Source organism: Peromyscus eremicus, chromosome 7 (genome assembly GCF_949786415.1).
Source record: "Peromyscus eremicus chromosome 7, PerEre_H2_v1, whole genome shotgun sequence".
NCBI lineage: Eukaryota > Metazoa > Chordata > Mammalia > Rodentia > Cricetidae > Peromyscus > Peromyscus eremicus.
In genome coordinates this window covers 31,181,902-31,194,433 of record NC_081422.1, presented here as the reverse complement: position 1 = coordinate 31,194,433, position 12,532 = coordinate 31,181,902, and the positions used below count along the sequence as shown (strand labels likewise).

General features: G+C 40.4%; 1 protein-coding gene across 1 annotated transcript; it reads left to right on the top strand.

Annotated features, from left to right (window-relative positions):
* The first annotated feature begins 7,353 nt into the window (after positions 1-7,353).
* Pate4 (prostate and testis expressed 4) lies at positions 7,354-11,749 on the top strand. Its single transcript, XM_059267613.1, has 3 exons — positions 7,354-7,442; positions 10,530-10,640; positions 10,966-11,749. Exons 1-3 carry the CDS (start codon positions 7,376-7,378, stop codon positions 11,085-11,087), a joined length of 300 nt encoding a protein of 99 aa, XP_059123596.1. The 5' UTR covers positions 7,354-7,375; the 3' UTR covers positions 11,088-11,749.
* The last annotated feature ends 783 nt before the right edge of the window (positions 11,750-12,532 follow it).

Here is a 12,532-nt window from a genome sequence, read left to right as displayed (position 1 = left end):
ATAAATGTGTGGTTCTGACTTTTGCACTTAATATGTTATTGATAATTTTCTCTGTCAGTTAAAGAATTAAAGGCAGGGAAATTTTGAGTGCACCGTGTGGACCTTCCCTTTGCACAGATTTCTAAACAGGATTGTTGCATAGGATTCATTACATCAGCAAAAGGGACCCCAGGTCTGTGTCAACCCTGTTCTCCTATGCCAAAGCACAATGCAATAAGAGATCTGAGATAATAGAACTCTTGGCATTTGGGATTCTCTGGAACCATATAGAATCCTGAGAAAAATCAAGTCTCAGAGCTAGATGAGGTTATGTATACCTTTAATCCCTGCACTCAAGAGGCAGAGGCAAGTAGATCACTGGGAGTCCAAGGCCAGTCTGGTCTATACAGTGAGTTCTAGGATAGTCAGGGCTGCAGTGAGACCTTGTCATGACCAAAAAAAAAAAATAGAATTCAGATGCTTCAGTCAGAGGCCACTTTTAGAGGAGAGGAAGGGACAGCAGCCCAAGGCGTATGGGTGACACTCTGGCACAGGAAAGGAAAGAAACTGGCAGTGGGGGATAGCTGTAAGAGTTGTCTGGAGAAGGTCACACAGCTTCAATATAATTTGCATGTTAGAGTGGGCAGGAAATGAAGAACAATTTCTTCTAGACAGCTTTTGAAGTCTGGGCTGAGGTTCAGAATGGGCTGAGTTTTCTCAGATAGCCTAGCAAACAGATTAGCTTAACTATCAGTCATGGGGAGAAGCCTGGAGCTTCTCCCCCGCAGCCCAGAGTAATCAAAGACACAGTTGCAGGGCTGTGGCCGTCAGGGACCTCCACACATGTGTCTGGAGCCTTGCTTTCTTCCTTCATCTACAGGCTTTCCTTCTTCTAGAAATGTTCTGGAAGTCTCTGAGAGCCATTCCTCTTAGAGGCAAGCTCTGAGGCTCAAGTAGTTTTCTTCTAGAACCCATAAGCTCTGGTCCAGAAAGATTAAAAGAGAACCCGATCCCAGACTAAACCCAGAGTCAGGCAATTCCTAAGTTCAGAGCACCGCACCAGGTCTGCCAGTCCTGCTGTGTTGTCCAAGAAGCATGCTCCTGTGCACTGCCATGACATCCCCTCTAGGGAGGGGACAGATGCTCTACTCAGCTCTTCCCTCAGCAAGGGTCTAGCAGAGGGCTTCAGACTCAGACAATGACCCTCATAACAAAGGATCAGAGCCCCTAAACACTGCAATTCAGATATCCACGACAATTCTCCACATTAGTCTGCCTTGGCCATGACAGAACTCAACCCACAGAAATCTATTTCCTTCTGGTTGGGGAAGCTGGAAGTCCAAGATCAAGGGGCCGACAGGGTCAGCTTTTCTGAGGCTCCTTTTCTTGGCTTGCAGATGGCCACCTTGATGTCTTTTCCTCTGTACATGCAAATCTCCAGTTTATATCCTCTTCTGTAGAGGTACTAGTCATTGAGTTAGGTGCCACCCATATGTCCCCATTTAGTCATAATGACCTCTTTAAAGGCCCTATCCCCAAATATGGTCACTTTATAATATACTGGGATAAGAGCTCAACATATAAACTCAGAGGACACAATAAAATAATTCATTCCATAAGTGGGGCCGTAGTAGAGCAAGGATTAGCATGACCCATGAAAGCGGCACAGAAGTGCATGTAATAAGACACCCTTTACCTTCAGACCTAATTGGAAGAAGTAGTTCTAAAAAAAAATCCCCTCACATGGGACTTATGAGACATAAACAGGAAACCAGAATCAGTATATTGACTTGCTCCTGGCTCAAGCCACTGAGTCCGGGAGGTAGCCAGCCTGAGGCAGAGGGAAACAGGCTCTTATCTAATCTTCCTAGACAAAACACAAATAGTGCAATCATTGTGAAATATAATTTAGCAATTTCTTACTAAATTAAAAAATACTTTTAATTCTCATCCTATGATCCAGCCATCATGCTCTTTGGCGAAGGGATTTAAAATCTATGCCGTCCACACATAGCTGTTACAGCCGCTTTATTGATAATTGACAGGACTCAGAAACAGCAGTGTCCTTCAGTAGAGGAGTGGACAAATAAACACCAGATAAGGGAATATGGCGGTACCATGCTGTGTGCTTGGGTCCTGGACTACAGAATGGGAACATGGGGACTCCTCTCCCTTGCTTCTTGACTTCAGATGCCATGGGACCAGCTGTCTCCTGCTCTTGCTGCCGTGACACCCTACTCTCTGGACTGAACCCTGGGACTGTGATCCCAAATCAACTCCTCCTCCTTTAAGTTGCTTATGTCAGGGCATTTGATCACAGAGACCACAAAGAAACTAATGCGTCATTTTTAGCCACCAGGAAATTGAAAATGAAAACTATGTTAAGATGCCATTTCATCCCAATTAGGTTTTTGTTTTTAATTTTTTTGTCTATTGGTGTCTTGTCTGAATGTATTTCTGTGAACCATACATGCCTGGTGCCCAAGATGGCCAGAATCAGATCCCCTGGAACTGGAGTTACAGATGTTGTGAGCTGCCATGTGGGTGATGCGTCTTGAATCCCAGTCCCCTGGAAGAGCAGCTAGTGCTTATAACTGCTGAGCCATCTCTCCAGCTACCCTGTTGGATTAGTTATCACTAAGAAAACAAAACACTAAACACTGACGAGGCTGCAGAGAAAAAAGAAATCCTTACACAATACATTTGTGTGTATTGATTTTATAAACTGCCACTTTGCCGACGGTGTTTATCAGCTAGCTCTAGGAGTTTGGGGTGTAATCTTTAAGGTTGACTATAGAATGACGTCATCAGCAAGTCGGGATACTTTGACTTCATTGTTCTATTTCTATCCCCTTTATTTCCTCCTCTCATCTTATTCCTCTTAGCTAAGACTTTGAGTGCTGTGTTTGTCCTCATGTATAGTTTTCCACGAAGCTTATCAGAGTTCACTTGTCACTAGCGTTGAACTCTTAGAGTCCCAATCTGTGACTAGTATCTTTCACTCTCCATTTCATTCCTGAAGAAAGTTAATTTTGATATTGCCCAACTTATAGCTCTTTAATGATTTGTGTTTCTCCTGTCTTCTCATTTGATAATTTGCACAAATGTAAAAGCAGGGTTACATTTCCAGGTGGACAACATTGCTAATCAGACTACCAAAGGAACACAAGTCATGAACTCTCCCTTAGCCGGGAATCCTAACAATGGAAGAGGGATGAATTCAGAGAGAAGTCAATAGGCTGAGGACCAAGTAGGAGAATAAAGTAATGGAGATATTTATAGTGATGCAGTCAAATATAGCCATCCTCCTAAGTAAACATTCTCCAAAGGCTTCACAAGGAAACAGATTTACCCTAGCATTGTGCTGTCAATGACACCCAGCATGCCTCCCATGAACAAGAGAAAGTTCTTATAATTTCTCATTCAAATATCATATTTTCTTGTGGCCGTTTTTTAAAACAATATGATTCTCTTTCTCAGGCAACTGCCAACTGCTCCTGCATTTCCAAGAATTATTTCTAAACAAACAGAGCAGAGTGACTGTACTCAGTATGAACAGAGGCATGGATCAAGTATTCTCAGATGTTCATCATGTACCTCCCTGGGGGATGTACTCACTGTTCCCTTTTGTGATATGTCCTTAGACTAGGCACAGAATGTTACAGATCATAAAATCAATTTCCAGAAAGGTTGTTTCCAAGAACACAGAATGCCTACCTGATTTATACATGCTCTCCCAGGAGAGTGCTCACCCTAATTCCACAGTCGTTAGAAAGCTGCTGCACAAAATACCCTATTGTATCTCTGTATTATTTATTGTAAAATTCTTCCTAAAGTTCAACCAAGTCTGCCCTCATCATTTCTACTCATTAGCTAATTTTCCAACTCAGTAAACTGTCACTGATCATTTTACTAAGTGTGAGGCTTTCTGTTAAACAAAGACACTGGTTGAGGACCTTACAGAATTTGAAACCATCTTAAAGAGATCACAGTGTGTCAAACATAGGTGGCTGTTGGGTACCACAAGGGATTAGGATTAGAAAATATTACCAGAGAAACCTCTATTCAAAAAGAAGGACTTTGACCACTCAGTATTGGATAGACAGTTAAGGAGTTTATTCCTGGGAAAAGACTAATCCTCCTCCTCTCAGCAGTCACTAGTTGCCTGTAGTTCTTTGTCACAGGTCCCCATGACATTTTCTCCTTCCATGTTAGCATGTCTTTGGTGTTTTCATTGTTCACATCTTGTATAGGCAGCAATACATCCTTCATGAAGGAAGTAAATCTCCCTGAGATATCATTGGTACAAATTATCAGCCCTGAAATCAAATACACACAAGCAACACTAAAAGGACTCAGCAGATTTTATGTATATATGTGTAACAATAATAATAAAAGAAAAGGAGATGAGGTCTTGAATTTGAGAGAGTAAGGGGAAGGATGCAGAAGGGATTGGAGGGAGGAAAGGGAAGGGGGAATGATATAACTATACTTTAATTAAAATAAAGTTTAACAAATAGAGAGAAAAAGAGGACTTTGAAAGCTAATAAGAAAGTAGTTCAGTGGAAAAGACAGTGAAGGCACCAGAGGAAGAGCAAATGTGAACGGAAAGAAGTTTTAAATAATGGGACAGACTGTTAAAGAAGTGGGTGTTTGCTACTGCACAAATGAAGAAGATATACGGGTGTGAGTAGGCCAGGCAGAGAGAGACGCACCTTATTGCAGAGGGAGCCTTTGGGCAAACAGAAGGGCCCACAGAGATGGTGTCATGATCTTGGTACTGAGAGTGTATAGTGGATAATGTTTTATTTTCTTTCTGTTGCAATGATAAAGCATTCTCACTTTGAATAAAGTCAACTAAGGGAAGAATGAGTTTATTTGGCTTGCACTTCCATGATCCATCCCTGAGGAAAGTTGGGGCATGAACTCAAGGCAGGAATCTAGAGACAAGAGCCATGAAGGAACACTGCTTTCTGGCTCACTCAATGGCTCTCTCTCTCTCTCTCTCTCTCTCTCTCTCTCTCTCTCTCTCTCTCTCTCTCTCTCTCTCTCTCTCTCCTCTCTCTCTCTCTCTCTCTGTATATGTCTGTCTGTATCTGTCTTCTATCTATCTATCTATCTATCTATCTATCTATCTATCTATCTATCTCTGTGTCTCTCTTTGTCTCTCTCTCTCTGTGTCTGGATCACTCACAGGTTCATACTTATCCAGTCCAGGATCACCTGCACAGGAATGGTGCCACCTACAGTGAACTGGACTCTTCTGAATCAATTAACAACCAAGACAATCCCCCACAGACATGACCACAAACTAACCTGATAAAGACAATTATCAAATTGAGTCTTTTTCAAGTGATCTAGGCTGTGTCGAGTTCACAGTACTAAATAGAAAAAAACTGCATAATGACTTCCAAATATTTTTATATCCCAATCTCTGTTATTGGGGAATGTTACTGTTTATGCCCCAAAAGATTATGGTAAGGACAGTGGGATGAAAGGTCATCATGTTTCATGTGGTTGGGCCCCTAAATATGATCACAAATAACCTTATAAAAGAGAAGTAGGGGGCTGAGGACATAGTTTAAAGGTAGAAAACCTGCCTAGCACATGAAAAGCCATGTACTTGATTATCAGAATCTGAGAGAGGGAGTTGACTGTAGAATGAGGAATGTGATATAATGATGAAAGCAGATTTTTGAAGTTATATGCTTCGAAGATGGAGAAATGGGTCACAAGCTATGGGATACTGGAGGAAAATATATTTTCTTTTTTAGTGTCTCCAGAAGGAAATAGCCTGTTGCTGACATTTTTATTGTGTCTTTATTGTAGCTCCACAAGATTGTATGCCTCTGGAACGTTAGAAGAGTAATTCATGGTATCAAAAGCCACTCTTAGGAGTTAATTTTTACCACAGCAATCAGGAGCTCATACAAAGTATATAACTCTAAGAATATATCATTTAATTCCTGTTCACTGTGGTGCAGTGTCAGGAACTGGATTAAAAATTAATATTTTTTTCTCAAAGGTTGAGGAATACACCAAATTCCCACTAATAAGAATAAATGTATGATTTGTAAATTTATCTCAGATGTAACTCTGTTGCTGACAATCATGGTTTCACATCCTCTGAAGTTTGCTAGCTGCTGTGTGACCTTAGGTACATTACTGAACCTTTCTGAACCTATAATTTCATTTGAAGAAATGATAATTATTATCTATACTTCCCAGAGTTGTTTTTAGGATCCAGTATGTGAAAGGTGCAGAAGGAAAGGGAGAGAGTCCTGTCTGTTAAGGTCTTAGAACATGTCACACACCTAATCCCCACAGAGGACAAGGCCAACAAGGAAACAGAAAAGATCTTCATGGTTATGGCTTTTAAATGAAGCCCAGACAATGGAGCTACACAAAGACAAGGTCACCTGAAAGACAAAGGTAATGAGACCTGGTAACAACTAGAATGGGGTGGAGAGAATGCACCCCACCAGAGATGGCATCCTTCATGAAGGAAGTAAATCTCCCTGAGAAGTTGGGGAGGCCACAAGGACAAGCAAGAAATTTTCTTCCAGAAGTTTGTTCTAGAATGTAGCTGAATGGCTCAGAGTGAGGTTGGGAGGGTGATATTTCATTTCCCTAGAGTCCACAGCAGGGACATTGTGTGAGACAGGGCTGAGTGTGGTGGAGGCATGGTCCTAGTTTTAATTCCAGAAGGGCCAGGGCAGGAAATAGTCAGAAACTGTGTTCAGACCTCAAGAAGGAGCTCTCACCAGAAATGCCTCTGAGAAGCACCCTTATTTCTGCCTTCACCCCTGAACTTCCCAACCATAGATTTGCTGGGAACCTGAGATATCCCAGACTTCCAGATATCCCAGACTTTCAGCATGATAAGCACTAGAACTTCCTAAGGAGGAAAGATGAAAATGTTGGAAGACAGAAGCCAGGGAGTCGTGTGTAGATTCTTAGGCTCAAACCTCCTCCTTTCCTAGTCTCAAGCTGGAGAGTTTTCCACCATTGGAATAAGCTATGCAGGAAAACATGTTACATGTTCCTTCTCTGGAAGCCTTTGATTTCTGAGTCACCATTTCTGAACTCAAGGATGAGCAGCCATTTTCCACTTATTATATAGAGAAAAGTTTCTGAAGGACCAGAAAACTACATGTCACACACTTGCACACAGAGAAGATGAGATAAGGGAGGGAAGCTCTCTGACTTAGCTGCAGCTAGACATCTGGGCAGCCTGTACTTCCAACATTATCATACATACAGTTTCTCAAAAGTAAATAGAAAAGGGCATTTCCTCCTTCTGCCAGTGTTGGAGATTTCTTCCTGTTCTCCAACTTTATAAAGGGAGTGAGTGGCCATCCTTTACAGTACCTCAAGACACCTTCTATCATCCAGCATGAATCCAGCGACAAAAATCAGCACACTGCTCATCGTGACCTTATCTCTTCTTTGCTCCGTGGAGAGTAAGTTTGCACCATGGGCAGGGGAGGGAGGTCTTAGGGGTGCTATTTTCTAAACCACTGTCCTCCAGTCTCACTCAGTCTTTGCAACTCAAACCTGAAGACTGAGGTTCTGGGCGTTAAAGAGATTATGGGATATACTAATCAAGAAGAGAACAGAGGAACCACAGAGAAACAAGACAGCAATTTTCAGACCTCCGGTTTTTGAGTTTTCATTCCTGGGTTTCCATTTCATTCCCCTTTTCTTGGAACATTGTTATGCTGCATTCTACACAACACTCCCCTCCTTCCCTTTTCTTGTCTCTCGTTACTTCTTCTCCACGTATTTTGCAGGTGTTAGGTCAGCAGGAATCTTTATTTACCTGATTCACTTTGGGCTCTTCAAAGCTCAGTACTACTCACACAGATCCCCTTCTGCTTCCAAGGCTCCAATTACAATTTATAGCTGAAAATAGCGAGCTTCACTCCTCAAGCAAATCTCTCTGCTGATCCTCCATCTCACACCAGTGAATGCACACTCTGCTCAAAAGTCAGCCTTGACACCTAGTTCTCCCTCATGACTTAATGAAAATCAATGTCTAATTCCTATTCATCTTACTTATGAAATGTACTGGAAGTACAGTGGTGTTTCTATTTTGTCCCCCTTTTAATACTAAGAACTGCTAAACCATAAAATATTAGAGAAAATGAAGGATTATTCTTTTACCAATTTGGGAAAGACCTTTCTAACTATAACTCAAAAACCTAGAGCTCTTAGAAGAAAGACCAGATGAACTGGAAAGAGAGCAAGGAGGGCATATAAGAGGTCTTGAAGGGAGGAAAGGAAAGGAGAAGTGATGTAATTATATAATTATGTCAAAAATAAAATAATATAAAGAAAGAAAGAAAAATTTAAAAACTCCTCATAGTAAAAAGCAAAAAGTCAATTCATGTTGTAGAAAATGGCTAATGTCCCTAATATATGATAACCTCCAATAAAAGAATTTAAAAATACACTAATAATCTAACAGAAAAATAAGTTAAAAACATCAAAAGTTCACCATATAGTAAATACAAATGGCTATTAAATATACAAAATTGTGCTCAGCCTCACTCCTTATGTAGTAAGAGAAGTACGTATTAAACGATCCTATTGTCAACAGTAGAAACTGAACACCACACTACTGTGTCCTAGTTGCAGTGAGATAAGAATACCTAAAAAGTGATAGCAAGAGTATACATGGTTTCTTTTCCTTTAAAGTGCATCTTGAAAAATCTATCAAAATAATAATTTATTTTTATCCAGAAATTCTGCTTATATGAAATTATCTTACAGATACAATCACATTCAAATGAAATTACATGATAACAACCTCATTGTATTATAGTGAATAATGTTCAGGGTTATTTCCTGTAGCAAGTAATATCAAAAAAGTAGAAACAAATGTACATAAGGAATTGATTAATTAAAGCATGCTACAAAGCTGCAATGGAATATTTTGCTTATATCATACATTGTTAAAAGGAAATCAAGATGCAGATTATGTACAGTGTATGGCCATCTCACTGTATTATAAAAGGCAACTCACTCCAAGTCTGCTCCTGATACCAAAAGCCATGAATGTTCAAGTCCCTGATACAAAATTTTATAATATGTTTGCCCCTCACCTGTGCACGTCTTCCTGTATGCTTTAAGTCATCATTACTTATAAGTGGACAAACTCTTGGTTCATGCAAAGACAATTACACTTGTCATTAGGGATTACTAGCAACATTTGTAAAGGCAGTTTTAGTAGAGCAGGGAGAGTGAAATATAGAAGACAGATGCTGCAAAACTGTCTTCGAAATTGGATGTAAGTCAATGGCGTTCAAGGCCTTCTTGGCTCCATATAGATTCTTACTCAATAATCTTGGAATGTGTGAGATGAAAGGTTGAACTAACACATTCCCTTTTCTCTCTATCAATATTGCTTAATCCTAAAAGCTAAATTTGTCATACTTTCTGATATCCTCTCCATGTCCTGCCTCTCTTGCCCTGTTACTACTTGATCACAGATATTCCTGGATCATTTTGCTACTTGGTGACATTCTGTGAAAGAGAGAAAGTCGGGCTGAGCTAGGTGGGATCATCAGCAAAGAATGTCACCTCAGCCTGCTCTAAACATTTCACTGTTATTCCAACCTCTATGCCCTCCCTCATAAGATCCTCCAACCCACAGATCCAACCTACATTTCCATATCTCCAATAATCAACTCAAGTCCTGGGCTACAGAAGTCTTGCCTTCTCGGCACAATGGAATCTGTCTGTTGTTATACTCAAATTGCATCATACAATTCATCCAATTGATTATATATATATATGTGTGTGTGTGTGTGTGTGTGTGTGTGTGCATGTGTAACTTTTATATATATATATATTATATATATATATATATATAATTTGATTCTCATTGTTTTTATTTCATCTTCAAATATAAGCAGGTACAAAGCAGGTAACAGAAATAACAATTCACCATTGTTTTAATCCAACCTGTTGCACAAATAGTAGATGGTCTTGTAATAAAAAAAAAACCTGGAACCAGATATTGGTATAAATGCTGAAAGATCAGAGACACAAAGGAACAAGCCACTGCCACGTCTCACCTCGCCAACTCCACGAATCCTCTATTTGAATGCTTCTAAGTCCTCAGTCAAAAGTCTTCAGCTGAAAAGAGAGCTTCAGCCAAAGAGCCTTCAGCTCCTGTCTCCAGACGCCTTATAGACCTTTCTCCACCCAGCCATACCACTTCCTTCTTAGTGCTGGGATTAAAGGCGTGTGACTCCCAAGTACTGGGATCAAAGGTGTGTGCCACCACTGCCTGACTCTATGTTTAATATAGTGGCTTGTTCTGTTCTCTGATCTTCAGGCAAATTTTATTAGGGTACACAATATATTACCACATACCCCCTAGCTTGACTCACAAAGCTAGGTTGAATACTAGCTGATGGAGAAAACAGACAGTATAGTCTGTGTGTAACACTGAAGCCTCTCTTTGATCTTGTAATCACTTGTTTCCATAGCCCTGCAGTTCATCCTAAATATCCTATTCTTTCCTTACTCAACAAATACAGGTCTGATCTGTAATGTCTGTGAGATCTCAAGAAATTCAAAATGTGCTAAGGGCCAAGAAAGATGCCTTGCACACCGTGGTCAGTCATGCTCTACCGTATCACACTACTTCCGTAAGTAGGGCTGATGTGGACTTCAAAAAAAAATGCCTTCAAGAGACTATTACTTCTACTAGTGCCTGGGATAAAGAACTTACCATTATTGAACGTTGCTAAGTGGTAAAGCAATGAGTAAAATGTTGGGAGGAGGGAATAGAGTACTTTCTAATTCATCATTGAGGAGCTTGGCATCCAGAGTCAGAGTCAATATGGGAGTGTGACCCCAAGGAGCCGGGGAAGGGGATCCAGTGTGAAGAGGTTTTCCTCTTGGCAGTGACTTTTAGGTAGTTGTATTAAGATAATCTCCTCCAGCATGTATAACAGGCTTCTTTATTTTTAGGAGGAAACCATCTGTACTCACAACATTTATGTATGCCTAACTGCCGTGAAAGAGAGGCCCAGAAAGGAGAGAAAATGACTTATGTAATGTGCTGTTACAAAAACTTGTGTAATACTTTCTAGACGGAAAAGAGTCTCTTGAAGAAGATCATCTTCTGTTCAAGATCCAAAATTACATGCCAAGCAATATGAAGAACTTGCTTTCCCACACTGGCCTGAGATCCCTGAGATGGCAACAGGGGCTGTATCTTCATTTCAGTGAAGGGTTCCTTGACCATACCATTAGACCCTTAAAATCATGACCATTGCAAAATGATCCCATGCTTACCATGTTATTTTACTCCTCCAGTTTGCAATTTCTAGCCCTGAAATAGTCTCCCAAGGACTTTCATTTTAATATCTGGAATCTGTGAATGCTGCTGTGGGTGGCAAAGGAGACAATGACAATTTGACTAAGAATCTTATTAATGGAAGGTTATTTTGGGATTGTCAGGGTGGATTCTAATTACAAGTACAAATGTCCTTATAAGAAGAGGCAGGCAGTGAGTTGACTATAAAAGAGGAAATGATTGTATGATGGTGGAAGCAGTAATTGTAGTGATGTCCCTTGAAGATAGATCAAAGGTTCATGAGCCAAGAAATACAGATGGTCACTAGAAACTGAGAAGGACAATGAAATTAATTTTCTTCAGTGCCATGTTGCTACTTGATTTTATCCCCCGTAAGATTTATTTCTGACTTCAGAGTTCTACAAATTGAATAAATGTGTGTATTGTTTTAAGCAATTAGGTGTGTAGTCATGTATCATCTCAAAAATAGGAAGTTAAAACAATCCTAATAAGTGTCTAGGAATTAAAAGAATTGGTAATCCTGACCTACTCAATGGGGCAATACGGAATTCTTTGTTTCAGATTTTGCGTAACCTGCAAGAAGAAAGGCGTCTTAGTTTGGGTTTCTTTTCTTGTGAAGAGACACCCTGACCACAGCAACACTTATAAAGGAAAAACAAAACATTTAATTGGAGTGACTTGGATTTTCAGAGGTGTAGTCCATTATCATCACGGTGCAACATGGCGGCACGTAGGCAGCCCTGGAGCTGGAACAGGAGCTGAGAGTCCTTACATCTTGAATCCCAGACAACAGGAAGTAATCTGACTCACTGTGGGTAGCTTGAGCATAGGAGACCTCAAGACCACCCCTACAGTGACACACTTCCTCCAACAAGGCCACACCTACTCCAACAAGGCCACACCTCCTAATAGTGCCACTCCTTTTGGGGGTCTTTTTCTTTCAAACCACCACACAAGGAGTAACTGCTGTGACTGAATGAAAGGTTAGTCCTTAACATTCAGCCTCACTACATGCTGCAGGTAATCCTCCGGATATGACTTCAGTGGTAACCTACCACTTTCTAAAGCAATCAAATATATGTTCTAACAGATTAACTTACAGTTTCTCATTGGTTCATATACTGACTGCACCTTTCTAGCTCTCCTGGTTGTTAGTTTCTGTGCACATAGTTTTGGTTTGCTTTTATTATGTTAGTGTTTTTATATTCAGGCCCCTAA

Bases quoted from the DNA above. Each gene is read 5' to 3' on its own strand.
- Pate4 (XM_059267613.1), top strand. From the start codon at position 7,376: ATGAATCCAGCGACAAAAATCAGCACACTGCTCATCGTGACCTTATCT. The intron at 7,443-10,529 runs GTAAGTTTGCAC...CAACAAATACAG, and splicing joins TCTTCTTTGCTCCGTGGAGA to GTCTGATCTGTAATGTCTGT. The intron at 10,641-10,965 runs GTAAGTAGGGCT...CTTTATTTTTAG, and splicing joins TACCGTATCACACTACTTCC to GAGGAAACCATCTGTACTCA.